Source organism: Otolemur garnettii, unplaced genomic scaffold (assembly GCF_000181295.1).
Source record: "Otolemur garnettii isolate 467f Iridium unplaced genomic scaffold, OtoGar3 scaffold00260, whole genome shotgun sequence".
NCBI lineage: Eukaryota > Metazoa > Chordata > Mammalia > Primates > Galagidae > Otolemur > Otolemur garnettii.
Window position 1 is genome coordinate 1,235,948 of NW_003852655.1, and position 27,263 is coordinate 1,263,210.

The 27,263-nt window shown below is 58.0% G+C and overlaps 3 protein-coding genes across 10 annotated transcripts; 1 reads left to right on the forward strand and 2 right to left on the reverse strand.

Annotated features, from left to right (window-relative positions):
• Nucleotides 1-4,647: 4,647 nt before the first annotated feature.
• On the reverse strand, nt 4,648-7,345 carry RASSF7 (Ras association domain family member 7). Of its 4 annotated transcripts, none has more exons than XM_023508616.1 (6): nt 6,992-7,244; nt 6,466-6,596; nt 5,570-6,282; nt 5,312-5,434; nt 5,156-5,237; nt 4,648-5,019 (listed from the first exon to the last, which is right to left on the reverse strand). In XM_023508616.1, the coding sequence occupies exons 1-6, from the start codon at nt 7,000-7,002 to the stop codon at nt 4,961-4,963; spliced, it is 1,119 nt and encodes a 372-aa protein (XP_023364384.1). In that variant the 5' UTR covers nt 7,003-7,244; the 3' UTR covers nt 4,648-4,960. The 4 variants fall into 4 exon arrangements, with proteins under 4 accessions (XP_023364384.1, XP_012668763.1, XP_023364383.1 ...); XM_012813309.2 differs by having other exon boundaries at nt 4,648-5,089; XM_023508615.1 differs by lacking the exon at nt 6,992-7,244 and adding an exon at nt 7,251-7,345 and having other exon boundaries at nt 4,648-5,237.
• A 233-nt stretch (nt 7,346-7,578) lies between these two features.
• Nucleotides 7,579-13,936, forward strand: LMNTD2 (lamin tail domain containing 2). Of its 5 annotated transcripts, none has more exons than XM_012813361.2 (16): nt 7,579-8,245; nt 8,796-8,861; nt 9,215-9,428; nt 9,508-9,660; nt 9,963-10,050; nt 10,159-10,314; nt 10,577-10,645; nt 10,730-10,818; nt 11,078-11,319; nt 11,547-11,637; nt 11,719-11,926; nt 12,036-12,155; nt 12,227-12,411; nt 12,631-12,746; nt 12,829-12,881; nt 13,179-13,936. In XM_012813361.2, the coding sequence occupies exons 3-16, from the start codon at nt 9,241-9,243 to the stop codon at nt 13,323-13,325; spliced, it is 1,905 nt and encodes a 634-aa protein (XP_012668815.1). In that variant the 5' UTR covers nt 7,579-8,245; nt 8,796-8,861; nt 9,215-9,240; the 3' UTR covers nt 13,326-13,936. The 5 variants fall into 5 exon arrangements, with proteins under 5 accessions (XP_012668815.1, XP_012668813.1, XP_023364378.1 ...); XM_012813359.2 differs by having other exon boundaries at nt 12,227-12,388; nt 13,179-13,432; XM_023508610.1 differs by having other exon boundaries at nt 11,737-11,926; nt 12,227-12,388; nt 13,179-13,432.
• Nucleotides 13,937-13,958: 22 nt separating this feature from the next.
• LRRC56 (leucine rich repeat containing 56) lies at nt 13,959-27,080 on the reverse strand. Its single transcript, XM_012813363.2, has 12 exons — nt 27,028-27,080; nt 26,448-26,635; nt 25,362-25,449; nt 23,553-23,613; nt 17,562-17,658; nt 17,284-17,484; nt 16,661-16,832; nt 16,101-16,277; nt 15,957-16,021; nt 15,679-15,818; nt 15,330-15,448; nt 13,959-14,303 (listed from the first exon to the last, which is right to left on the reverse strand). Exons 2-12 carry the CDS (start codon nt 26,622-26,624, stop codon nt 13,963-13,965), a joined length of 1,638 nt encoding a protein of 545 aa, XP_012668817.1. The 5' UTR covers nt 26,625-26,635; nt 27,028-27,080; the 3' UTR covers nt 13,959-13,962.
• Nucleotides 27,081-27,263: the final 183 nt, after the last annotated feature.

Below are 27,263 nucleotides of genomic sequence, written 5' to 3' on the forward strand. Positions count from 1 at the left end.
TGTCTCTCTCTCTGTCACTTATAAGGTCACTTATTGGATTTGGGACCTACCCACATAGTCTGGGATGATCTCACTTTAATCATGTCTCCAAAGACCCCTTTTCCATATAAGGTAAGATTTACAGAGCCTGGGTATTACCGTAGAATATGGACATATCCTTTTTTTTGGAGGGGGGGCACACCATTCAACCCACCACAATCAGTGAGAAGAGGGGCATTCATGACAGCAGAGCAAGACAGAAGCTCGGAGTCACCTTGTCCTCTTGCATCCCCCATCCCCTAGGCCCTGACTTCTTCCTGCAAAGCTTGGTTCTATCTTTTCACTCTGACTTGTGCCCTGCCCTGCAGGTGTGGGCCTCTTCAGTAATCCCACCACTCCCAGGGATTTCTTCCATAATCCAAGTCTTGTACCCTCCAGTGGAACTGAGCTGGCCCCTGTTTCCTCTACTCTCTTTCCTTGTCCACAGATGGCCACACCTCACAACACTCTGCACTGGAATTTCTGTCCCCGGGCTACCAGCTCCTAAGATCCTGGGCTGGGTCAGTGCCTGCTCAGGCAGGTGTGGATGCAGGGGGGCCATGGGAGCTAGGGGACGAAGCGCAGGGTGGCAGCTGAGGCTGAGGGGAGACAGCCAAGGACCAGGGTGACAGTGGTGGGCAGAAGGACCCTTTGGAGGTTCCTGGAGCAAGGAGATGGGGTTTCCCAGGGAGAGCCAGGCTCTGAGGCAGGTGTGGGAGACTCTGGTTGCTTTCAGGGAGGTGGAAGGAAAGGAACCCCTCTCTGCCATCCACACTGACCCAGAGGTTATCGGGTACCCCCACCACCTTTGAGGGCAGGGCGGCACAAGCAGTACATGAGTCTTGAGGGCGCCGCGTCCGGGCCCAAGCAGATCCTTCCCGGGTCATGGCACGGGCTAAGGCTATGTGCCAGGAGCCCAGCGGGTTCCCAGGGAGGGGCGGTCCTCGCACCAGGGATGGGGGCAGAAAGTCGGCCGGGCCATACCACCGAGCTGGGAGGAGAGGGAAGCTCCCTGTTTGCCCGGGTGGTCGCACAACCAGGGGTCCCGCCTTGCCCAGCTGCCCGATCGCAAACCGGAGAGCAGAGGACCGGGGTGATGGGCCGAGCCCACAGCCTGCGCTAGGACGCCCAGCCCGCCGGGGCAGTACCACAGCGCGGCTGGAAGGAGAGCGTCGTGGGCCATACCACCCTCCTGGCCGGCAGGGGACGCGCCCCAGCCCCGCCGCGCCTTCGCAGCTCGCGCCCCGCAGGCCCCGCCCGGCAGGTGGCGGCCCCTCCCTAGGCCGACGTGCAGAAAAGAACGCGCGGGCCTCGCCCGCGAAGGGCCGCGCGGCGGTGGGCGGGGTGTCCCGCCCCCGTCTCACGCCCACTGGCTGAGGAACCTCCAGGCGGACCCGCCTCGGCCAGCCATTGGTTGCGGGACCCGGTTATTTGCATAGGGGGCTGGGCGCGGGGCGGCGGGGCCCCGGCCGGGGACGCCTGGGGGTGGCCAGGGGTGGGAGGATAGCCGCGGCCGCTGCCGAAGTTGGGCCGAAAACCGGCGATGACCCTGCCCCAGGGTCGCAGGTGACACACAAGGGGTCCCAGGTTGGCGGGCGGGGCGCACCCCACAGGCCTCTCTTTCGCTGGGACTGAGGGGGCTCGGGCTGGGCAGGGGCGGCGTGGCTCGGACGCCTAAGTTGGAGGGGACCGGGTTGGGGGCGACCTCTCCACCCGCCCGCCAGCCCGCTCGGCCGTCCCTCCAGGCGCAGGGCAGCCACTGCCCACCGCACACTGCGCTGCTCCAGACCCACTGTGCGTGTGACAGCGGCTGATCTGTCCCTGGGCAGCACAACCCCCCTGACCCCTCTGTGACTTGAGTCTGGCGGGCAGGCGAGCGGCCACACAAGGGCTGAGGGCACGTTCCAAGGCCCCGGGGTTGGGGCACTTGGCCACCGAGGGAGAAGGGGATGGACAGGGCTGGCCTGTCTGCCCAGCAAGGAGGGTCGGGTTGGGGGAAGGGAGACATTCAGAGGCTGCACTGCCCTCCTCTTGCTGGGACTCAGGTTGGACTAGATACCCCCTTGGAGGGAACTTTCTTGTCCTTGTGTGTCCCAGGGTGCCAGGCTGTGCAGAGTTCCTGGGACACCCTTCTCCATGTCACCAAGCTGGGGGCAGCCTTGGGGAGACACTGGTGTTGTGGTCAGATCTTCAGCCAACAGGACGCCAGCCTACAGGATCAACCTCCTAAAGGCCACCTCTGGGGACTTCCTACAGGAAGACAGTGACCAATTTGGCGTTTCTTTTTCTACCACTTCAGTGAGGCCACTGAGGGAGTTAGGACCTTGTGGACCTATTTGTGGGGCCCAGGACATGCTGCTCCCAGACGTTTGTCTGCTGGGCCTGCCTTTTCTACTGAGCCTTCATAAGTCTACTGTGAAATCCAGACGGGGAGTGTGTCCAGAGCAGCTCTAGGCCTGCAGGGGCCAGGACACCTGTGGCAGCTCCTGTTTTCTCTCCCTAGCCGCAGCCAGGTTACCAAAAAGGAGGAGGCAGGCTAAGTCAAGGCCTCACATGGACATGTACAGATCTCTGTCACCACAGTGGACTGAGGCTGGGCAGGTGAGGGAAGGCTGAGTGTGGCCTGCAGAGACAACTGTGAGGCAGCTGGTCCAACAAGAGGCCAGCTCTCAGCAGGGCCTGGCTCTGCCCTCTGACCCCATATACCAGGTAGAGTTCTGCCTCAGCTGTGTCTGTGAAGATGGCCTGTCCTGGCTTGACCCTGCCCTGCAGTGGAAGTAGATATTTTGGGAGCTCAGCCCTTCCTTACTTCAGTGCAGCATACAGCATTGTTTTCAAAGTATAGCTTAAAACTCAGAATAAACTTTCCAGCAACTCAAAGGTTTGTTCAGTGATTTGAAGCACTGTGGCAACTTTTCCAAACTATGAGAGTTTGCTCACCTGGTTCAGCCATGGAGAAGGAAGGCTCTGTCCCCTTCCCTACTCCAGAGCACAGTGGCTGTTTGGGGACCCCTTTTTTAGTGGAGAAGAGGGCTTGTTAATTTCTTCAGCACTGGCAGCAGCAGACCAGGGGCACAGGTGGTGGCTTCAGGAGGAACAGGTGTTCCTTGAAAACAGATGCAGGAAGAGGGGGCATGTGCTCTGCAAACTTTGTGCCTGCTCTGCCTTGGGGCACTTATGACTCTGGGGAGGCCCTGCCCGTGTGTGGCATGGTCTCTGTATGGCATCTGGCATGGCCCCCTGGATACTTATTTTGGAAGATAAGCCCATGAAGGGGGTTAGGCTGGTGCCCCCAAAGGTATAGCCAGCTCTGCTGAGTGCAAGGGAATGGGGAAGCAGGTCTCTCAGACCCTAAGCCCCCCACCAAGGGTACACGCAGCCTCATTGGCCTTTGCACTCCAGGCCATGTAACTCAGTGCTCTGCCCCATCTGGGGCCACAGGTCATGCAGGTCCAGGCCTCCAATCACTTCCTAGGCAGGTAACTGTGATCCAGGCAGTGGGCTTAGGCAGGAGTATGGACAGGAGTGGGGTTGGACTGAGGATTCCAGCCTCTCCTGCCTGGCCTTTCCCATGTCCTTTTCCCTTCCTGAGTCAGGAAATGGCTCTAGTTACTCCCCACAGCAGCAGGGCCTTGGTCACCTTGGCTTCTGAGGAGTGCCTCTCCTGCTACCCAAGGGTGGCTTCCTTGTTTCCTCAGCTCAGGACTTCATGTCCTGTATAGTCTGCCCCAGAAGAAATGGGAGTACCAGATCCAGCTGAGGGGCCACCCTAAGAGAAAACCAAGTACATTCCAAACTTGTCTACCCCTTCAAACCCAGCACAAGGTCCTCCATGATCTAGGATGTCCCCATCTTCTTTCTCCCAGGTTACACTGGGGCATCAGCACCCCCAGGCATTGCTCATTTCCAGGTTACACTGGGGCATCAGCACCCCTAGGCATTGCTCATCACAAAGATTTCTCCACCTCCAGCCATGGCCCTAGGAACTGGGAGAATGTGGCCTAGCCTAAGGACCTGGGCTCTGCAGGAGAGGCAACAGGCAGCCCAAGGGCCCAGGCAGGGGTTAGGCTGGGATGTGGGTGCCATCCTATACCAATATCAAAGCTGCAGGCTCACAGCAAAGGCTTTACACCCACCTGGTGGGGAAGAGGCAGCCCCTGCTCACTGGTGCCCACACCCTCCCTGGGGCTGCACCAGGTAAAGCTCCCTGGGCCTGGCTGACCTAGGAGTCCAGGACCCGCCCCCATGAGCACTCAGCTCTCAGTAAACCTGACAGGCGGGTCTAGCTCGTCCTGGCATCCTCAGTTCCTGCTCCTGGTGGGGCACAGGCCAAATGAGGGGGAGCCAGGCGGAAGAGGGGCCCAGACAGCAACCAGAAGACCCCATCAAGTTGGGGCTGTCAAAGGGGAGCTGCCAAGGAGGGTGGGGGCAAAGCAGAATGTGGGGTCTTACAAACCTCAGCTATGGACCTTACTAAGAATTGGTCCCTGAGTGATGCCATTCCCAGGAGCCCCAGCTGTGACCAGATCCAGGCAGCTTGGGGCCGTCCCCAGTAGCCCTGGTATGGATTCCTCAAGTTCTAGACTCCGCAGACCCTGCTCAGCTCAGCCTCACCACACATGCAAGCTATTTTGTATTTTGGGCAGTTTATTGAGGTTTCAATGTTGTGGTAGGGAAGGTGGCATACATGTTCTTCTGTGTACATGTCCATACAGGGAAAGACACCTCCCGCAGGCAAGCACATATCCCCAGGTGGAGCACTGTCTGTGAACCTCCCAGCCCCAACAAGGAGTTGTGGAATTTGAGGCCTGGCAAGTTCTGAGTGGGCTATAACTCATGCTTCTCCAGAGAGCTTGGCAAACTTGGCAAGGGCCAGGGTGACCCTTCCAGCACCCTTCAGCCCCTGCATGGGTAGAAGCCTCTGGGACTGCTGACTCTCCTCCTAGGGTCCAGGCCGGCTTGTCTCAGCTGTCCTCACTAGTCTATCACCAGAGCCTGGGGCTGGAATGCCAATGGACACCACTCTGGGGCAGGAGCTGCTACCTCCAGAAGTTCTGCCACATGGGGGCAACTGTGGGAGGGACACAGGCTGAGGAGGCTGAGGCCAGAGGAGGGAGGGGGGATGAAGCAGACATACCATCAGGGCTCAGGTTAGACACAAGGACAGGACTCAGGGGAGGTCCTGGGAGGGACTCCTCTCTCAAAGAAGGCAGAAGGTCCTGTGGGAAGGGCAAATCAGATTGAAGTTGGCCTGGGCCCTTACCTCCCCATCTCCCCCTGGAACCGCTCCAACCTGTACAGGGGCCCTGTCCGGCCGTGGGGGTGACGGCAGTGCAGCCCCTGCCTGCTGGATGAACTGCTGCAGGTTGCACTGGCGGAGCTCCCGGTTCAGCTCCTCAAGCTCCTGAGCTTGGGCCTGGGGGCACAAGGGACCCTCAGGAGCACAGCCGTGGGTTCCATGGCCCTTGTGCCCCACACAGAGCACTGCCCCTAGTGTGATTTCCACCTGTGTTGGGGGTGGGGAGCAGTCAGGGGGTTGGCTCTGGCTCACCTGCAGGGCCCGTTCTGCAGCCTCCAGTGCCCGGCTCACCAGGGCAAGGCTGCCTTGCACTTCTGCACTGTGCCGCTCCTGGAGGGCTAGGTCCTGGCGCAGGCGCTCAGCGGCAGATGCCATGGGTGAGGGAGGACCAGGGGCCTCTGCAGCCAGCTGCAGCTTGGCCTCCAGGGTGCGGGCCTGGGTGTCCAGGGCCTGTAGCCGGGCAGCATGCTCTGCAGTGGCAGCACTCAGTGCCTGCAGACGGGCCTGCCCCTCTTGCTCTCGAGCCTGCTCCCGACGTAGCTCCTGTTCCCAGAAGGCCTCATGGCTGAGCTCCTCCGTGTTCCTCTGCACCCTGAGCTCCAGGCCCTGCAGATCTGCCCCAAAGCTTGGTTTGGGCACTACAGGGGCCACAGGTTCTGGGGAGGAGGGGGCAGATGCCAACTTGGGACACCTTGGTCCGCAGGTCAGCGCTTTGTGGGGCTCATGGCCTGGTGCTGCCCGTGGCTTTGAGGGGAGGCTGGCACGAACTGGACAGCGCTCTGGGGGTGGGCAGCTGTCTGAAGAGGGTCTCCCAGCCAGACTAGGCCCTGTACGCCTCAAGACAAACTGCACGTCACTGGCAAACTGTCCGCAGGTGGCCTGGGCGCCCACTGGACACTCCTGTGGCAGCAGCTGCCGCTCCTTCTCCCTAAGACGCTGCACAAGCACAAAGCGGCCTGTCTGGCCTGAAGGGAAGAGGAAAGGATGAGCCTACATTGCCCTACCCTCGTCCACTTGGCTTGAAGGGCTCGAGAAGACAAGAGGGGTCAGCAGTAGACCCACCCACTTTGGGGGAACATGGGGCTGGACAGCCAGACCACCCCCCCCACCCCCCGCCTGTGGGGTCTGGCAACCCCCAGAGGACTCACCTATTGCTTGAGCTAGGGCGATGACCACTTCCTGGCAGGTGGTTTGCTCTGAGACTCCGCACACCACACGCTGGATGCCATCGACCCACACCTTCAACTCCATGGCTGTCAGCCACAAGAGCATCTCAGTCCTGGGAGGAGGGTACAGGCCACAGGATCAGAGTACAGGGTCACAGCCTAGCCCTCCTTTCCTCCTTCTGATCTGGCCCCAGAAATGGTTGAGGGCTTTGGGCCTTCAACGTGACTCCGCCCTCCTGTGCCCAGCCCCACCTGCAGGCCACACATTCCTAGGGTGCCCAGGAACTGGTCTAGCCCTCCACAGCTCTTTAAGGATCGCCCTACCTCTCCAGCTCCTCTCGCAACACCCCCGCTCCCGGAACATGGCGAATTATTAACCACGTCCAGGATTTCCTGTCCCCCGTCACCCGGCTCCGAGGGCGCTGCCTCCTCCCGCGGGCGGCTGTCCCCAGGCACCCAAGGGCTGGGCGAGCAAACGCTGGCCCTCCGTTGCTGGGGACACCCCCACCTGGAAGGCATCTTCTACGGTCCCAGAGGGGCTCGACCCTGCTCGGCCCCTCCCCCTCTTGCGAAGCCACTCCTGCCCCATTGGTGCGCCCGCCCCAAAGGTATTGGCCCGGCCGCGGGCACCGCCGCCCACAGCGCGGACCCCAGCACGGAGGGATCCACACGTCCTCCGTCGCAGTCCGACAGTAACGCCCTTCCGTAGGACTTGGCGCGCTAGCCAGCCCGACGTTCAGGAGGTTTTGGGACCCGGCGCGGCTCACCTGGGCGCTCGCCGACCTCCGGGCCTGGGGCACTCCGGCGCCGCCGCAACCTGCTGCCCCCAGCGCCTCGGCGCGCCCCGGTCCCGCGACCCTATTGGCCCGCAGCCTGCACGCCCCGCCCCATCGCGCCCCCATTAGCTCCTCTGCGCGTGTCTCCCGCCCCTGCCTCCCTCCATTGGCTGTCTCCGCCCTGCCCCTCCACGCCCCATTGGCCTGCCGCCGCGCCCCGCCCCCAGAGGCGGCCAGGTGTGGGCGGGGCCTGAGGGCGCTGGAGGGGGGTGGGGCGGGCCGGCGAGTCCTAAGGGGAGGGTCGGGACTCACACCTCCGGTCCCGAGCCAGCCGACCGCGTGGAAGTGAGTCTGTAGCAGCCGTCCGCTGCGGCCCCTTGGGCAGGTGTCTGTCCCTGCCCCCGGTCGACTTCTGCAGCCTTCCGGAGTGATGTGTTCCTGCTCGGGGAGGGGGCGACGGCCTGGGACCGCTAATCTCCGCCTGAGCTCCAGGGCCGGTGGGGCCAGCGCTGTGCTTCTTTTCTCTGACCGGCCCGGAGAGGTATGATCCCTCCTCTCCTGCTCATGCAGGGCCCGTGGCGGCAATAGCCGGCGCGCTTCGTGGTCTTGGGCTGTGATTCCTCGGCAGGAAGGAGGTGGAGCTGTTAGGGTCCGATGGAACTGAGGGCACGGCCACCTTGGTTGGGTAGGGGCCCATCCTGAGAAGGCCTGGAGCTCTTTGCCCCAGACTCAACCCCACCGCTTCCAGCTCCCGTCGGGGTTCCGGGTCCTCCCGAGGTTTGGACGCTGAGGCCAGGCCTTCAGCACTGTGAAGGGACTTTAAGCCGCTCCTCCGCCCATCCCTGCCGTCTCCGTGGCAGAACGCAAGCCAGCTGGATAGCCAGGGAGTCTGGAGCCTGTTCTGCCCCCCTCAGATCCAGCTCAGGGTGTGGGGCTTCTGCCTGCCGTGCCCTGCAGGGGCAGTCCTACGTAACCAAAGATTGAAGGTATGATGATGAACGGTGAACACATATAGGGGAGGAAGGGGAGAAGGCTGCAGTGCTTGGGGTCTTGGGTCAGGTCTAGCACCTCACATTTGTTTTGGGCAGAGGAGTGATTGTCATTGTTGTGGGAATGTCCCCAGGGCTTCCTGGGGTGGCCCAGGTGGTAGACAGAGGGTGTGGAGAGGGTCTGGGAGAGGGTGAGGCTTCCAGCTGTGGGTCAGGTGGGTGAGCACCAGACCCTCAGGACAGAGGCTGTGGAGCACTGCTGCTGGGTAGAGTTTGGTACAGTTCCCTCGGCTTCACATTACTACCTTCACTGCCCGCTCCCCTATCCATGCTGGGCACACTCTCAGGGAAGCAGAGCCCCAAGACCCACCTATTGCCACTCTCAGGTTGAGGAGTGTCAGGCATTCTCTAGTCCTCTGGGCCTGGCAACTAGCTGGACAGTGACTCAGTCTTTCTCACTGCCTGCAGTCATGGTTGGCCCAGAACTCACCCTTAGTCTGGGGTCGCCCAGGAGGCTCCTGGTAACAAACAGCCCCTCCCCTTCCAGGCGCTGATAACCATGGCAACGGTAGAGTTCTTTCCTCCCCAGGCCTGCTTAGATCTCAGGTCTCAGGTGAGTCTTGGGAGTGGGGCCTTGGGTTGGCACCTCTGGGGTCAGTTTTTCTAGGCTAAGGACAAGGGTGGCAGGGAGGACATACCAGGGACATGTTTCCTGATGGGTGACCTGCTGTCCTGGCCTAGTCAGAAACACAGGTGTGGATACCCGTGTGACCACAATGTGGTATCCTGTGGGGTACACATGCACACATGTGGTTCTTCTTAGAGAGTGATGTCATGTGAACTGGTAATGTGGCCTGGATCTCTCCAGCACGAGTGTGTGTATGTGTGTGTGGCCACACAAGGAGAGCCCCACAGGGGGCTCACGTGAAGAACACAGGACACACTTATCCCCACCATCCCTCCCAGCTTCCCAAGAACATCAAACATCAAGAATGGCCTCCGAGTCTGGCAATGAAGGTCAGGGAGCTGAGGAGGAGGCACTCTCATCCCTGGCAGATCGACACCTGGTCAGTGGTGACCTGGAGCCTCCAGCTGGCACACCTGCAGACCCTGCAGTTCCCATGCACCTGCAGGACACCGACCCTCACCCCACACGGGTGGTCCATTCTGTCAAGATGCAGTAAGGAGGGGAGGGAAGGGTGGTCAGCCTCCTGGGCAGGGCCAGACCTGTTCACACAGCAGGGATGCTGGTATTGCAGGGTGGTCCCAGAGTCTTTAGACCCCTGCACCCTGAGGCTGCTGTGGGAGCAGCGAGAGCTGGAGATCCAGGCCTTGCGGTGGGCCATCCAAAATGGCCAGAGTGCCCAGCACTGTCGCATTCTGCAGGAGGTGGTGGGACTCCCCACTGAGAGGTCAGCAGCAAAGCTCCCAGCCCAACCTAGCCCCTACCCTAGCCCTAGCTCTTTGTTTCTCTTTGACCTCAATGCCAACTGCTAAGCCTGGTCCTGGGCCTGACCTTGAGTAAGTTAACATTGCCCCCCTCAGCATGACCCCTGTCCAGACTTGTCAGAGCCTGTCCTGCCCTGTAGTACAATGTGCCCTTGGACTAAGATGGCAGTGGGGCTCCTCCTTCTCCCCTCCTTGACTCCTGATCCAACCTCCCAAGCCCCTGCTCAACCCAGAGGTGAGGGCTGCTGAGATTGCCCTCTCCTAGGAGCTCCTGCAGTCAGGAAAAGTTCTTGCAGAATCAGATCCAGAAGCTGTCCTTGGAGCTAAAAGAGCAGAAGGAACAAGCCCAGAGGGTGAGGGGGTAGGGTAAGGAGGGTGGGCAGAGTACTGCTAGGGTAAGCCAGGCTGGGGCTAGAGAGTCTGCAAAAGGCCTCCCTCACCCATGGGCCCTCCTGGAGTAGGAGAAAGAAGACCTGGAAGAGCAGCTTCTGCAGGCCAGGCACACAATGCAGCAGCTGGAGGCTGAGTTAGAGACCTTCAAGAAATCCTGCCTCTTGAAGTTGGCCCAGTCCTCCTGGGTGGGCCGGATGCTGCGGTCCCAGACTGGTAGTGTGGAGGTGAGCCCACCCATCCTCTCTCCTGCTTCCCACACACTCCCTTGGTCTGGGCAGGTAGTGAGTCCCCTCCCATCAGGTGCTGGTGCTGGGGTGCCCTGACCTACGTGGAAGCCTGCCCCCCACCAATCAGGCTGCCTCTGGGACTGTCTGGTCTCTGGCACTGAAGAAGCATGCCGCCTATGGTCCCACCCAGCTGGTATTTGGGGGGAGGGGTACCCTTTCCCCCAGCCCTTGCCCCCTGACCTCCAGTCCTCTCTTGCAGGTAGTGACTGCAGAGACCCTAATGGACCCCAGTGACCTCTCTGATGACCAGTCCCCTGCTGTTGGGGAGGTAAGCTAGGCTCTCCATGAGTGTGGTCAGGGCTCTGGAAATCTACAGGAGAGGATGGCCATGTGCCTTTTGCTTCCTGGCTAGGGTTTCCGGTTGGAGGATGTAGACTGGAACAGCATCGCCCAACGGTACCCCAACCTCTTCACCAACATGGAATCCAGCTCCGGGCACAAGTAATAGCACTGGGTGGGGACTCCCTGAGGTTAGGGGAAGGGAAGGCTTGCTTTGGTAGATGTAATCTAGGTCCATGTTGTTCCTGGTGAGTCGCTTAAACCATCCAAGCCTCAGTTCTCTGATCTATAAAATGGGTTAGGATGAAGGGAAAGGGGTCTGGGCACAACCAGGGGTGACCCACTCCCCTGGGGAGGCTAGGTGGGAGGAGTGCTGGGGGCTCAGAGCCTGAGCAGGCAGTCAGCAAAGCATGGCCCATAGGCAGCCCCAGACACCCTCATCGCTGGACCAGTTGAGCTTGGAGTCCCCTGACAGGCATGTGGAAGGGTGTCACAAGAGTGTCGAATGGAGCTCCCTGCCCTGGATGGGCACCAGCAGCTCAGGGGGTGCCAACTCTGACTCCAGCAGCAGCCTGCTGGGCATGCCTTTCCGTGTGCAGAAGGTGATAGGGCACCCGCCCACGGCCAGGAGCTTCAGCAGAGACTCATCCTTGGGTCTGGAAGGTGGAGTAGGGCCTGTTTCCCTTGTATCTTTTGCCCACCTCCCAGATCTGTGCCTTGAGACTGTTTTTCTGCCCACAGGGTCCAGTCACCCCTTCTGTTGGGGATCTGACTCATGGTCCTGCTCGCTTCCCATGCCCACCCACAGGGGCTGCAAGCCTAGTCTGGCCTCATAGGGGACATATGCCCCATATGGAGGTCCCCCTCCCCGAAAGGGCTCCTCTCCCTAGATTTCCAGGAAAGCCACTCAGATCAGCCCAGCAAGACAGTCCTGGTGCTCCAGCCCCACAGAGACCCCAACGACCCAGTGCCCCAGCAGAGGTGAGGGGGCGACCCAAGTCTCTCCTCCCAGGGGTGGGCAGCTGTCTAGGCGGGGGGAGGTCTCACAGAGTCTTGGCCCAGCGCCCCTCCGCGTCCCAGCCCGCCCTACTGCAGCCTGAAGATTGTGGCTGTGAGCCGCCGAGAGAAGTTTGTTCGCATTCTCAACCAGTCGCTGGAGGGGACAGCCGACCTGGGCGGCCTCGTGCTGAAGCAGCTGGTGTGCGACTTCCCGGTGTGCATGTACCGCTTCCCGTCGGGCACACTGCTGGCGCCGCAGCACCATGTCACGGTGCGCTCTGGTCCCCGAGAGCCTGTGTGGTCCCGTGTGGCTCCACGCGCCGGCTGCTTTCTAGCTAGGGTTCTTGCCGCCCCTCACTCGCCGCCCCGCGCTGTTCCAGGTATGGGGCGAGGGTTCCAGCAGCGCCAAGAAGCAGCCGCGCTTGTCCTCCGGCTACGAGCCTGTCCACTTCCACTCCAGCAAGGGATGTGTGACGCTCCTTCTGAACCCCATGGGCGAAGTCAGTGCGGGAGCCCCCTGGGGGAAGGCTGGGTGGGCCTCAGGGGATGAGGGTGACCCACCGCCCTGCAGGTCCTCAGTGAGTACCGGATCCCACACTATGTGACCCCGATCTCGGACATCTTTGCCGACAACACCGACTTGTCCATCGATTGCTTCCCGCTCTCTGAGGTTCACCCCAGCATCCAGATGCGCGAGAAGCCACGCCGCCCTCGATCCCCGCGCAAGGCCCGGGTCGGTCGCTGGAGGAGGCCAGGGTGGGGACCGTCCTCGACTCCCTCCTGGGCCCTGCCTCTGCCAGGGCCACTTCCTAGGTCGGGACAGTCTAGAACCACCACCCACCTCTCTAGCTCCCGCTCCTGCCAGTTTCGGTCCCCCAGTTATGCAGACGCCCCTCAACCCCCTCCGCCTCCCCAGGCCGGGTCCCGCCTTTCCGTGGGCCGGGTGCGGCCCTCACGACGCCCTCTTTCCACCAGGACGCGGGACATCTTGCCGCTTCTGAGCACCGGCAAGTTCTTCCACCCGCGGGAGGCACTAGGGCGGCCGGAGGGCGCAAAGCCCAAGACGCTGGAGCTCCTGCCTGCCATCCCAGGTGCGCGCGCGGGGCGCGGAGGGAGGGGCGGGCAGGCCGGGTGGCGCGGCTGCCTGACCCAATGCATCGCTGTCCCACTCAGAGGCCGGGCCGGGCCCCGAGGACTGCCAGGTCCGGAAAGAGCTCAAGGTCCAGGTGAGTGCGCGCGAGTGTGCTGGACGCCGGGTTTCCGCCCGGCGCGTCCCTGCCCCGCCAGGCTCCTCCCTAGCTTACCCGCGGTCTGCCTGCTGCTCTCCCTTCCCTGCCCCGCTAGCTCCGGGTCTTCCCGGGCTCCTCCCGCTCCTCCCCACTCTGCCCATACTTTTGCTTGCTCCTCCCTTCCTCACCCCATCCGTCGGCTCCTCCCCATCCCGGCCCCACCCGACCCAGCTCCCTCCTCTGAACTCTCAGTCCCTCCTCTCTCCTCCCTTGTCCCGCCTGGCGCACTCTCAGGGCCCAGCGCTACAGGTGTGCCGGAAGAGCGTGGATCGGAGCTGCCCGATGGTGGCGCTGTCAGTACAGCGCACTGCAGAGAGCAGATACGGCTTCCGCTTTCTCAGCTCCCTGCCGGTCACTGTGGACGCGTTCCGACGGGTGTAGGGGCTCGGGAGAGGACAGCAGAGGGAGTGTGTGGGGCTAGGCAGGTACTGCCAGCTGCATAATTTATTGAACCAACGTTGCCTACAAAGTAAACCACATTCTGTACAGCTGAGAGTTGACAATGATTTCCATCCTGCCCCCAGAGGAGGGAATTGGCTGCCCCACGCCTGCGTGAGAACCCCACAGATCCCCCAAGGTTGGGAGGCCCGGATACACCCTGAGCGGTCTAGTGCAAACACCTTGGACCCACGGACAATTGGAGGGTTCTCGAAGGGCCCACCCCCAGTTCCGGATACTTGGGCTCTGGCCCCAGCTATCTGACAGGCCTGGCTCCAGGGCTGTTCCTCCGGGAAGCCTGGCCCCAAGGAAGGATGGGGATTGGACTCTTCTTATCCAGGCTAAACCCAAGCCTGGGTCCTAACCTGGGCTCTGTGCCCCCTTAGCTAGTCCCAAGCTCCCACTGTCCTCTACTAGGAGGGTCCTCTCCAGGGCCACACTCACTTCCCACCCCCCAACACAGCAGCCCAGATGCTCTGGTCTGGTGAGGCCAGAGTCCACATAGGGTTGGAAGACCACATGAGATCCTTGGCCCTAGTCCAGGCAAGCTTGGCAGTGGAGGGGGGTGGTTATGTGTGCACTAACGGTGCGACTGAGCGACAGGGTTCAGGTGCCGCCGATACCGGAGGCCTGGGTGTCTTGGTGCTGGATCTGGTGCTGACTTTGGACCTGGACATACCTGTGCTCGAGGGCTGAGGCTTGAGGCCACCTCCAGGGCTCTCAGGGCAGTCATTGCAGCCACCCCCTCGCCCAGGCCAGGCCCCTCACCCAGGCTAGGCCTCAGGCTGCTCAAGGCTCTGAGTGCGTGTCCCCTGGAGGGCAGGTCTGCAGATCCCCAGGGGGAGCTGCTGCCTGAATCAGGTGGCATTGGGCATTTGGGAGGAGAAGGAGTCAGGTGGAAGCTCAAGGTCCTGGAAGGCTCTAGAAACAAAGAAAGGGACAGCATATCCAAAAGGTTGTCAGACAAAAGGCTTAACAGGTGGAAGAGGTCTGAAGCCTGGGGATGTGGTGGGCCCCCCAGCCCACCTCCATCAAGCAAAGAAGCCACAGGCCTGGGCTCTGGCTTTGGGTCACCAGGGTCCTGTCCCTGAGTGCCTGGTCACAGGCTGTTGGTCCCTGGTCAGTTCTTAAACCTCCACTATAGAGGAAGGCTCTGCCATTCATAGGGCAGTTGGTCCTGGCCTTCCAGTGCCCTCTGGCCTGGCATCTGGCACAGGGGCCTGAGCCATGCCTCGCCACTGCTCCAGCAGCTCTGCTTCCACCACCCTGCTGCAGGTACCCTGCCTGCACTGCCTCTGCCCTACAGTCCTTGCCCCCTAGACAGCCCACTTCTCTGCCCCCTCTCCAGACACCAGCCAGCACATGGCCCCCCTGCCTGCTTGCAGTGCTCCTCCCCAAGCAGGCCCACCATGCCTGGTAAGAGCCCTTCTGCCTTGTATCTGTGTTCACTCTGAAGCCAGTGTCCTCAGGAGAGGGTCCTGGCTTAATCCTATGTCTCCAAGCCCAGCCACAGGTCATGTCTTTGGGTGTGTGGTGGTGCCCTCCCTTGATTTCCAGTGGGCCTGGAGGCCTTTCTCCCACTGAGGCCTATGCCTGCCCCCTGAGAACTACCCAACGGGCATGTCCTGCCTGCCAGCATGCTTGCCCCAGCTTACGCACCTAGCATGGCTCATTTTTTTGGTCCAGATCACCCTCCACCCTTCCGGTCTAGACCTCTTTTCTGGAATGCCAAATGCTGTTCTCATGCATGGGGGAAGGAGAGACTTGGGATTGGCTTTCTTAGGCTATAAGCCCAACCCCAGGAGAGTGCCTTCCTGTTAGACTCTCTCAGAGACAGCTGAAGAAGGGAGTTCCAGGCTGGCTTCTCTGGATCTGAGGTGGGGCCCCACACTGAGTTGGGGTTTGGGGTTCACTCTCAAGGCACTGGAGTTAGATGGGCAGTCTTACCTGAGGCCAAGCTCAGAGGGCTGCAGGGAGTCTTGGGCTCAGCCTGGTCCTCTTGTTCTTCAGGGACCCTTCGTGGGCCCCGGGGGCCTGTAACCTCTTTCTGCTGAAACTCTGGGTGCCTATGGGGGAAGAAGAGTAGGGTGGGGGGAGGAGAAGCTGTAGCCCTGTCCCTTCTTGGAGCCAATCTGAAATTAGTGGGGGACTCCAGGAGGACCCACTAGCCTTGGGCTCCCATGACCAGCTCTTCTGGCCATCATGGGGACCAGTGACAGCTTAGCCAGTGCACCCTCCAGTCCCAATCAATCCACACCAGACAGGACACACAGGGTGGGAAGGCAGGGGCACCCACCGTGGGCCCAGCTCCTGCCAGGCCCGAAGCCTGGCCAAGTCCAGAAGGTCACAACTGTCTGCAGGGTCAGGCCCTAGGGTGGAGGTGCTAGTGTCCAGATCCGGCCTATGTGGAGGCAGCTGCTCCGGGGGTACCCAGGCCTGAGGAGGAAAAGGGATGTCTTGGAAAACCCAAGCCTGGAATGGCCACAGGGCAGGCCACTGTCAGGGCAGGAGCCCTGGGGTGCTGAGCTGCCATGGAGGCTGGAGCCTGGGCCCACTGGAGAGGGGAGGGCATACCTGGCACTGGTGTTTACGCTCTCGCAGGCCTTTGATGGGGTTTCCACAGAGGACTTGGCCAGCACCTGAGGAAGATGGTGTGGCTGGGCCTGGTTTGTGTAAAGGGGCTGCAGAGTGAGCTTTAGGCTAGGGCAGGTCAGTTACCATGAGTGAGGCTGCTGGCGTTGTCTCCTGGGGCTGGGTCCTCAGAAAGCAGGCTTTGAGGCCGAGGGCCCCTAGGGATCAGCAGGGAGAAGGGCCAGGGCCTGGGGGCCAGGGGATGTGTCTCAGGAAGGGACAGCTCAGGGTTGGGTCTCTGCATGGGGGCTCCATGGGGACGATCTGCTGAGAGTCAGAATCAGAGGTCACTGAGGCTGGGGCCAGTGGCCATCCCGGGGGCCCACCCTAGACTCCCACAGACCAGGGCCTGGATGCCTAGACAGTGTGCCCCAGGGCTGGCCTCTGATGTTCCTCTCTTTCAGAGAAACCTCCATGCTCACTCCTCACCCACCAGGTGCTGCTCACAGGGACCATGTCCTGGCCTGTGGGTGATGTTTGCAATTCTGCAGACCACAGGCCACTAAGGCTGGGGGCAGGTGTGAGATGTGGCCCCCTTGTCTCTGAAGGCCTAGGAGGCTGGGGTGGTGACCTCTCCCCTAGGGGGCTGGTAGAGACCTCCTCTGCAGTGGGGATGGGCAGGACTCAGAGGGGAGCCTTCAGCCTACCCAGCCAGGGGAGGATGCTGCCCTTCTGGATGGCCTCCTTCACCATGAGCCAGTCCTGGGTCAGCTTCAGGGCTGCTGGTAGGCCCTGGCAAGTGGCCGGCACCTCGTCTAGTACCTGCAGCTGGGGCACAAGCTTCTTCACCTCTGCCCTGTAGTTGTAGTCCCTGGGTGCCTGCAGAGTGGAGGGTGAGCGGTGGCAGGCCTGGCTCCATCCCCCAGGCCTACCAAGGGGCAGGGCAGGGCATTAACCATCAAGGGTGTATGGGTCTGCGTGCTACACATGTGTCAATGCTCAGCAGGGCATGTGTGGGCCCATGACGGTACACAAGTATGTTCCCATGCAGGGCATGCACAGGCATGTTTGTGTGCAGGAGTCTGTGGGTGGCAGGTGGCATGTCTGTGGACGTCTTGGGGAGCACACATATGCTGAGGGACATGGCCTGCATGCATGTAGCCCTGGGGGATGGAGGTTGGCTCCGGAGAATGCACCAGTAGTTGGATCAAAGAGAAAGGGGTGCTCATGGTGAACAAGCCCCAGGATGCAGGTTGGCACAAAGGCCACTGGCCCATGAGAAGGCCCAGCCACCAGAGCCACAGGTCCCTCCCTTCCTGCACACACACACCTTTGCAGAGGGGCCAGGGGCCGGCCGCAGGCACACCAGATTCCCCTCCAGGGAGAGTGTGGCCAGTCGTGGGCACAGCTGCAAGTAGCGCACCTGCCCCAGGTCCTCCACGCTGTTGCCCTCCAGGTCTAGTACCTCCAGCTGCTCCAGCAGGCACAGTGGGCTCAGGTCAGAGATGTTATTGTAGGAGACATAGAGCTCCTAGGCAGCGGGGGTCTTTTAGTCAGGGCCAGCCAGCCCAGGCCACCCCTCGCCCCACCCATGGCACCCACACCCACCTTCAGTGCTGGGAAGGAGCTGATGCCATCCAGGTCTGTCAGGCCACAGCGAGCCAGCCATAGCACCTGCAGGCAGCCCAGAGAGGTCCCCAGGTCCCTGCGGGAGACAGGTTGGGTGGTCAGGAAGGGCCCTATGCCCATGTGGGAGCCCCGCCACCACTTGAATGCAGCTGCCTCCAGGTGCAGGTCCTATGGTGGCCTCTAGCTGAGGAAGGGGTTCTTGGTCTTCCCTCATTGCAGCAGCCTGCTGGTCTCTGGCACAGGGAGAATGTCCTCCACCTTTGCCAACCCTTGGAGGGCCAGGCTGGGGCTGCCTTCTTGGTGGACAGCTTGGCCCTGCCTGCTGCTCTTGCCTCATCCTGCAGGTATCACAGTGTTGCTAATTATGCTGCAAGCAGGTTCCTGAGCATTCCAGTTGGACCAAGCATCTGACGCTACTTGGAAGCCAGAGCCACTGGGGAGGCTGGTGTGGCGGGGGTTTGGGGGCAGGTGGTGAGCTGGCTAGTTTGGTGGAACTAGTAGCTGTAGCTGGTGCTAGATCTGGGTGCCTTGATGTCTCCGTGTTCCCACTGTGTCTCTTTTGTGTGACCTCTCTGCAGCCACATGGGCCTCCCCAGGTCCCTGAAGTGCATAAGGGGCAGAAGGCTGCCCTTCTGTCTGATGCTGTCACCCTTGTCCCTGCACTTCTGTCTTGGGAAAACACCCCCTCAGGTTTCAGGCTTTCCACAGCAACGGCAGACCTCTCCAGGACTGGGTAACACTGGCAGCACACCTCCAGTTCACCAGCCCCCATGGCTTGTGTCCCATCTTGCTCTTTAGCCTGTCCAGTGAGGTTTTCTGCTTCATTCTGCTGCCCTCAGCCCAGTATGTGCTTTAGTCTGTCCTTCCAATACTTAGACCCAGAGTTTGCCCCCATCCACTGCCTGGAATGGCTTCTCTGGTCATCTCTTAATTGTCTGGAATGATGTGTCCTGGTTTCATCAGGAGCAGCTGACAAGAACTCCCTGATCTCCAACTCGGGCAGTGGGGGCTGCCTCTGTGCTCAGGCAGCTGTGCACCTGGTGTGGCGGGTCAGGCTTCTTTGCCCCTGGCTGCACAGGCATTGTCTTGCTGCCTCCTCCCTCCACTGTTTCTGTGCTATCAGAGGAGTCCTTCACTTTTTTGGTCCTTAAAACACAATTTGAGCCAGTCACGGTGGCTCACACCTGTAATCCCAGCACTCTGGGAGCTTAAGTGAGTGGATTGCTTGAGCTCAGGAGTCTGAGCCAGAGCAAGACCCCGTCTCTAATAAAAATAGAAAAACTAGCTGGGCATTGTGGTGGGTGCCTGTAGTATCAGCTACACGGGAGGCTGAGGCAGGATGATCTCTTAAGCCCAAGAGTTTGAGGTTGCTATGAGCTGTGACGTCACAGCACTCTACCCAGGGCAACAGAGCAAGACTCTGTCTCAAAACAAAAACAAAAACAAAGATGGCTCTGCGACTGTAGCTCAGTGAGTAGGGCGCCAGCCACATACACTGAGGCTGGCAAGTTTGAGCCTGGGTCCGGGACTGCCAAACAACAGTGCTGGGAAGGAGCTGATGCCATCCAGGTCTGTCAGGCCACAGCGAGCCAGCCATAGGCAACAAAAAATAGGCAGGTATTGTGGCAGGCGCCTGTAGTCCAAGCTACTTGGGAGGCTGAGGCAAGACAATTGCTTAAGCCCAAGAGTTTGAAGTTGCTGTGAGCTGTGACGCCACAGCACTCTACCCAGGGTGACATAGTGAGACTCTGTCTCAAAACCCCCCCCCAAGAAAACCATAAAGACAACTTGACTTGAGAGCTGAGCATGGTGGTGGCCAGAAACTCAGGAGGCCCAGAAGTTGGAGGCTGCAGTGAGTTGTGACAGTGCCACTGCACCCCAGTCTGGTGACAGAGTGACACCATTTCTAAAAAAAATAAATAAATAAAAGTTAAAAAAAAATAAAACCCAACAAGTTTACTGTGAAATTCAAATGCAGGAATATGTGAGTTCAGAAACAGCCAGGTCAGCTTGGGAAAAGGACAGTGAAGAGAAGGGAATCAGCTGCAAACACACCTGACAGAGCTGAGCTGAGGGAGTCAGTGCCAGCCCAGCACATATCCACATGCATTTGTGGACCTGGTGAACAACAGAGATGGAACCAGAACTGGTAGGGAAATGACAGCATGCTCGGTCACTACATGGTGGAAAGTAAAGTCCGGTCCCCTCCTCGTGCACCAACTGAAGGTGACTTTGCAGGTAGGTTGGGCAAGAGGCCTGACAAGTAAGAAGGGAGACCATGAAGCAAATAGAAAAGAGGGCTGTCCCTGTGGCCTTCGGTGTGGACTGGCTTCCTAAATAGCATTCAAGGTGTTGGCCAGCACTGACAGATGGAGACAGACCAAAATGCAGGGTCTGGTTAGCTAAAGGACACCCAGAGTAGATAGGAACTGAGTGAAGTCTTGCAAAGTCTAAAATACACCAGAATCCACTAAGAACTAGAAATCAACCAGAAAGGACAGACGCCCCTGAACAATAAGCACAGGTTGTACAGTACAAGGCTCCACATCCCTGGTAATGTGAGAAATGCAAGCAATTAAGTTGTCAGAAGCTGTCCATGCAGTATTTTAACAGATACTTGTTGAGCTTTAGAGATCATGAGAGTGATTTTCTGTGCCAGAGTCTTGGTTCAATGTGGAGCATGCCCACCTTCAGCGCCTCTACCTAGGAGCCAGGGACCATTTGGCAACTCCAGCCTGTGCGTTTAGAACAGCAGTTCTCAACCTGTGGGTCGCGACCCACAGGAACTATATTAAAGGCTTGTGGCATTAGGAAGGTCGAGAACCACTGGTTTAGAACATTTGGGAGGGAGAGGTGGGCGGATCACCTGCGCTCAGGTGTTCAAGATCAGCCTGAGCAAGAGCGAATGCCTGTCTCTAACAATAGCCAAATTTTGTGGCAGGTGCCTGCAATCCCAGCTACTAGAGAGGCTGAGGCAAGAGGTTCGCTTGAGCCCAGTAGCTTGAGGTTGCTGTAAGCAATGATGCCATAGCACTCTATGATGCCAACCTCACTCAGGTTGACAGAGTGAAACTCTCTTTCAAGAAAGGAAAGAAAGAAAGAACAGAACATTTCTCTTCACATCAGTGATATTTTTGGGGGCTGAATTCTCAGCTTCTGATGAACTGATAGACACCACATTAAAATTATTTCCAAGCCTTTGTAATACACCTATTATATTTAATATCTTTGTGATAAGCCAAGTAGTTCATTGAATTGTCCTATTTAATTAGTTTCTTTCTTTCTTTTTTTTTGTGAAACAAAGTATCACTCTGTCTCTTAGGCTAGAGTGCTGTGGCCTCAGCCCAGCTCATAGTAACCTCAACCTCCTGGGTTCAAGTGATCCTCCTGCCTCAGCCTCTAAGAGTAGCTGGGACTACAGGTCCCCATCACAATGCCTGGCTAGTTTTTCTAATTTTAGTAGAGATGGGGTCTCACTCTTGTTTAGGTTGGTCTCCAACTCCTGAGCTCAAGTGATCTTCCCACTCTTGGTCTCCTAGAGTGCCAGGATTATAGGCCTAAGCCACCTCACCTGGCCTTAATTAGTTTCCTTTTACAAATTTTTGTAAACATAATTTGCCCAAATTTCAGGATTTAATGACCTATTTTGCTGTCATTACTAAAGACTAAGTATACTTTTATAAACCTTATTAATCATTTTGCCTGAGAATTATTTTGTTTTGTTACAAATAGTGTATCATACTTCTTAATTTTATAATTACTTCTTTTATATTTTAATCCTTAATTTAATTTTATGTGCTTTTAATATATTTTTATTGTTCTTTGTGCTAATTTGTTGTTGGCCTTTACAATGGAGATATGGCTCCTTGGTTAGTTTTTTTTTTTTGCGACAGTCTCAAGCTATCACCCTGGGTAGAGTGTTGTGGCATCATAGTTCAAAGCAGCCTCTCACTCTTGGGCTCAAGCAATCCTCTTGCCTCAGTTTTTCTATTTTTTTTAGTACAACGGTGGGGGGGGGGGTCTTGCTTTTTGCTCAGGCTGGTCTTGAACTTATGAGCTCAAGCAATTTACCTGCCTCGGCCTCCCAGAGCAGTAGGATTACAGGGGTGAGCCACTGAGACTGGCTCCTGCTCCTTAGTTAAGTTGAAGAACAGACGTCTTTGTTAGGACATTGGGTGTCAGGCTGTGCCTATGGCTCAGTGGGTAGGGCGCCAGCCCCATATACCAAGAGTGGCAGGTTCAAACCTGGCCCCGGCCAAACTGCAACAAAAAAATAGCCGGGTGTTGTGGCCTGTAGTCCCAGCTACTTGGGAGGCTGAGGCAAAGGAATCACCAAAGCCCAGGAGTTGGAGTTTGCTGTGAGCTGTGCTATCACCCACTCTACCGTGGGCAATAAAGTAAAACTCTGTCTGTACCAAAAAAAAAAATAGCCAGGCATTGTGGTGGGCACCTGTAGTCTCAGCTACTTGGGAGGCTGAGGCGAGAGGATTGCCTAAGCCCAGGAGTTGGAGGTCGCTGTGAGCCGTGATGCCACAGCACTCTACCGAGGGCAATAAAGTGAGGCTCTGTCTCTAAAAAAAAAAAAAAGAAAAAGGAGGGTAGTGCCTGTGGCTCAAAGGAGTAGGGCACTGGCCCCATATGCTGGAGGTGGCAGGTTCAAACTCAGCCCTAGTCAAAAACTGCAAAAAAAAAAAAAAAAAAAAAGACATTGAGTGTCACTTTAAGTAACCAGCAGCTCTGTGCCCTAGTTCTTTGGCCACCCCCTGAGGGCCAGAATCTCCATACTATCTTTAGTTCCACTTCTGGATCTTTTTTTTTTTTTGCAGTTTTTTGGCTGGGGCTGGGTTTGAACCTGCCACCCTTAGCATATGGGGCTGGCGTCTACTCCTTGAGCCACAGGTGCCGTCCCCACTTCTGGATCTTCATGTTTTATTAAATTCCTTGTGATATTTATTTGATAAACACAAGTGTAAATAAGGAAAATTGAGAAAACATTTAAGGTGAAGTTGCTTAATAAATGCCTTTATCTGCATCTGGAAATCTCTGGGTGCAGTGCTTGGAGGTCAACTCAAATAACTGGGGAATTTTCTTGAATTTTGACTGGGTTTTCCCTCCTTTTGCTGCCAGGCCTAGGCTACAGAAAATTGTCAGTGTTTTCATGAAACCTGCTTTCCAAAATTGTCCAAAAATGAGGTCTGATACTCCTTTAGCTTTGTTCTTTTCAGTCCAGTGAGATAAACAAAAACCATTAACCTGCCTTCAGTTTGCAGTGTTGTCTCTTAATTATTAGATGACTGGGCATGAGAGCGCTGAGCTTTCTCAGCGGTTAAGCCCCTGTTTCAGGGGACTTGAGTTTTACATGGGGTCTGTGGTTGGCATTGGTTCCACGGGAAGGTTCAGCCTGGAGCTGGTGTCCACCTGCTCTTCTTGCTGTGGGGGGAGCACCTGACCACCCCGTCCCTGGCTCCTAGACTCACTGTGTGGCCAATAGCCTGGGCTGCAGGGAGAGGTGGAGGGTGGTAGAAGCCCCTGTGCTGTGGTTCGTTTTGGGGTCTTTTTGTCTGAGGTCAGTGAGCCCTTTTCAGGTTTGTTGGCCACACAGCCCGGCATGACCACCCTGACCCTGACCCCAGCTCCTTGTCTATCCCTCCCGCTGATAGGCACAACAAGAGCTGTGGGTACATTAGGACAGAAGCCAGAGACCTCAGGACATCAGGGGGCAGGATGATTGGTGTCCCAGGCTGGCCCAGGACCTCTTTCACTCAACAAAGAGCCACCTAGGAGGGAGCCTGCCCCAGAGAGACAACCCCCATACCTGAGAGGGAGTTGCACCTGCCCTCCGCAGGGTCATGTGGGTCAGGCCAGACTCCAAGAAGCAACCAACAGGATGGCTCTCTAGGCCCTTGAGGCCCTCGGTTACCCACCACACAGTCCTCTGCATCCCTGCAGGACCCACCTGGAGGCACTTACCTGAGGGAGCCTAGGCGGCTGCCATTCAGCTTTAGCTGGCTCAGGTTGGGCAGGTGTACCCCTGTGGGCCGCAAAGGGAGGGTCATTTATATCTTCCACAGGTGTCAGTGCTGTTGGCTGGACAGCACTGCAGGGACGGGGTGGCTCTGTGGGGCTGCTCCAGGGACTGTGGCCTCCTCCGGCCACCATGGGCTGGGCTCTGCAGGGCCTGCTGGCAGAGTTGGGCCCAGCTGCCTGGAGCCCCTGGCAACCTCACAGCCACATGCCTCACGTCTGCAGCCTGGCCTGAATGAAGCAGGGTCTGGAAGAGGCACCGAGCAGTAGGATGGCACAGGCTGTCCCTAAAGGCCAGGAGGCCATCGGACAGCTGCATTAGCTTAGAGAAAGGAGTAGGCTGGCATAGGTGGGGCCAGTGCTCTCTGGGGCCAAAGCCTAGGCCCTCCCTAGAGCTACCTCCCATGGCCCACAAGCACCCTAAGCACCTCGTCAGTAGGCAGCATGGTACCCAGTCACTGTGACACCCCAGCTGGTGTCCCTGTGTGGCTGAAAGCCTCAATGAAAGGCTCTGAGAGCTGAGTACTTTGAAAGTTAGGGCACTGGTCCTCTGACACAGAGTCCCTGCGTGGTGAAAGAGGAGGCATAGGGCGGCCATGGGAAGAGGTGGCCCACACCAGGCCTGATAGGAAGGGCTAGAGTGACCTCATCGGTGCAGAGTAGCCAAACTCAGTGGTCAAGGACTTAATAGGCAATTGTGAAACAGAAAAGAAGACCAACCAAGAGGACCTGCTTAACCTGATTGTAATCAGGAATGCAAACAGCTCACAATGACCCTGGATGGGAAGGCTCCTCCCTGCTCTAAAGGATAGTTGGGACAGCTGGTGAATTTGAATATGGTCTGCAGTAGGGGTCATGCACCATGTGTGTGTCCTGACTTGGACCCTTGTGCTGTGTTTAGGAGGTGGCCCTCCCTCAGGAACTACACACTGAAGGGTCAAGGGATGAACGGGTGTTGTGTCTGCAACTAACACAGCGGTTCTCAACCTTCCTAATACCGTGGCCCTTTAATACAATTTCTTTGGGTTGCGAATTCAGGTTAAGAACCGCTGAAACAGCTCAGGAAAATGTGTGTGAGTGTGTGAGTGTGTGTGCAGTGAGTATGTGTGAGAGTGAATATGTGTGTGAGTGTACAGTGTATGTGTAGTGAGTATGCACAAGAGTGACTGTGAGTGTGTGTGCACCTGAGTGTGAGTGTAGAGATTGAATGATATCCAGATGTGGCAAGCGTGAATGATGAAGAATCTGGTAAGAGTATGTGAGCTGGCTCGGCGCCTGTGGCTCAAGCGGCTAAGGCACCAGCCACATACACCTAAGGTGGCGGGTTCAAATCCCCAGCCTGGGCCCACCAAACAACAATGATGGCTGCAACTAAAAAATGGCCAGGCGCTGTGGCGGGCACCTGTAGTCCCAGCTACTTGGGAGCCTGAGGCAGGAGACTCGCTTGAGCCCAGGAGTTGGAGGTTGCTGTGAGCGTGATGCCATGGCATTCTACCCAGGGGGATAGCTTGAGGCTCCGCCTCAAAAAAAAAAAAAAAAAGAGTATGTGAGCTTTTTTTGTTAAGTTCAAGATTGTTTCAAAATAAGTTTCAGAAGCACCTGGTGCTCAAATGTCATGTTCAGGGGTCAATTCTGAGGACACAGACATACTGCCCCCCAAATGTTCAGGCAGTACTATTTCTACAACCAGAAAGATGTGGGTTGTTCTAGAGGGCAGCCTGGTGTAGCAGAGGTGGGGTGTGGGTGTGGGCTCACCGAAGTTCCCCAGGCTGCCCTCTTGGGTGTCCACACACATCTCCAGCACCCGTACCAGTTGAAGGTCATCCACCTGGGCCAGGTCCTGCTGCAGAAACCAACCAGGAGTCAGCCATGGTCCTGGATGGCAAGCCCTTCCAGTTATGTCCATGCTTTTGGCCATAGAACCTTGTAAGGCTCCTGCAGGAGCAGGGAATGGCGATTTCTCTGCATTAGCCATGTTGACCTTGGCCATGGATGGCATGGCTAGTGGACTCTGAGTGGATGGGACATGATCAGATGTTGTGGCTGTGCTTGGCTGGATGGACCACTGCCCTGGGGCTGCCAGTCTCCAATGAGACTTTTGGAACTCCTACTGTGCCTGGAGCCTGGAGCCTGGAGCCAGGCCACCTGAGCAGCACTGAGCCTGCCAAGACTCACTGTAACTCACAGTGTACAGCCTGCCTGGGCCTCCTGGAAAAGTCCTTCTAGGATATGTGAAATCATTCTCTCCTAGGATCCTGGTCACTCTCTGCCCCACATTAGTGGACACTTTGCTGGGCAGTGTGAGCTCTGAATGTGGCCAGTATGGGAAGGAGGGCCTGGGCAGTGCCAATACCCAGCAGGGTCCTCTCGCCAGAGCAGCCAAAAGGGGACAGGCAGAGCCCTGATGAGAGAGCTGCAAGGTGGTCCAGGATGAGAACCTGCAGTTAAGAGGAGCCCCTGGCCCAGGCAAAGGCTAGCGCCAGACTGTGTAGGCAGGAGCCACCCTGGGAGCTACAGACCTGGGCTCCTTCCTTGGTTGGGGGTTTCCTTTCTCCCTTGGCACTTTTGTTTTGGGTGCCCTCAGCTTTAACTTTTGCCCCCCTGGAGTGAAAGGCCTCCTCTCTGGTGCTCAGCAGACACTTGTGGGATCCTGGTCTGGCTTAGTCCTATCTGGGACCAAATGCCTGTGGACATCTGGGTCACCAAGCACCTGGGGCTTCTGGTGCTTTGGGGTCTGGGCTGAGGATGACCTCAAGGAGACTAGGAGTGGTAGGGGCTGAGGACAGGTTGGATATCACCCCTTGAAGGTGCTTGTGGCCATGGTCCCAGCTTTGCACTTACCAGTCGGGCAGGGGACAAGTACTGCTCCACCAGCCGTTCTTTGCGGCTGCCCCCATGGCTGCCTCGGCCCTTCCTCTGTGGGCAGGGGTTGTGCAGGCCCTGCCAGCCCAGCTCCCGTACCCGGATGCTGGCTGTGCTTGGCCGAGGCCCGAGGGATCTGTCCCAGGCTGGGTCCATTCACAACTAACCTGCTGGATGAGGCAGAGGATAAAGCTGCTAAAGCATCTGCTACTCTGATCTGCAGCCCAGCCAACACCCTGTCACAGCCCTCAACATGCCCCTGCACACAGCAGGCTCCTGGCCCCCACCCTGGCCTGATGGCACCCTCGTCCACTTAGCTAAGCCTGCAGGGCCTCACCCCCTTACCTCCCTCCTTGGTTTGGAACCCTGTGCCTGGGCAGGATATCTTCTCTGCATGCCTCCCCATCCTTCAGGAATGCTGGCTCTTGGCTGCCTCATGGGAGGCTCCACAAGGGCTGGGACTCCGGCCCTGTGGGTCCTTTCCCTTTTGATGGTCTCTGAGCCTAGGAATGCCAGGCACTCTTCTTACCATACCTGTGCACCAGCTGAAGCCTCTCACCTGCAGACAGCTGTCTTCTGTTGTGGGTCAAACATCTGGGCAAGGAGGTGGCATGTATCCTCAGGTAGTACCTGCAAGAGAGTGATGCTGGCCTGTCACTGTGTCCAGGAACATGTGGAATAGATGGGGCTGAGGTCATATTGAGGTTGAGCCAGAAGTGAGCAAGTATGTGTGGTGGGGGCCTGACTATCCTGACTAGAGAGACTCGGCCCAGATAATGAGAAGGGAGATAGAGA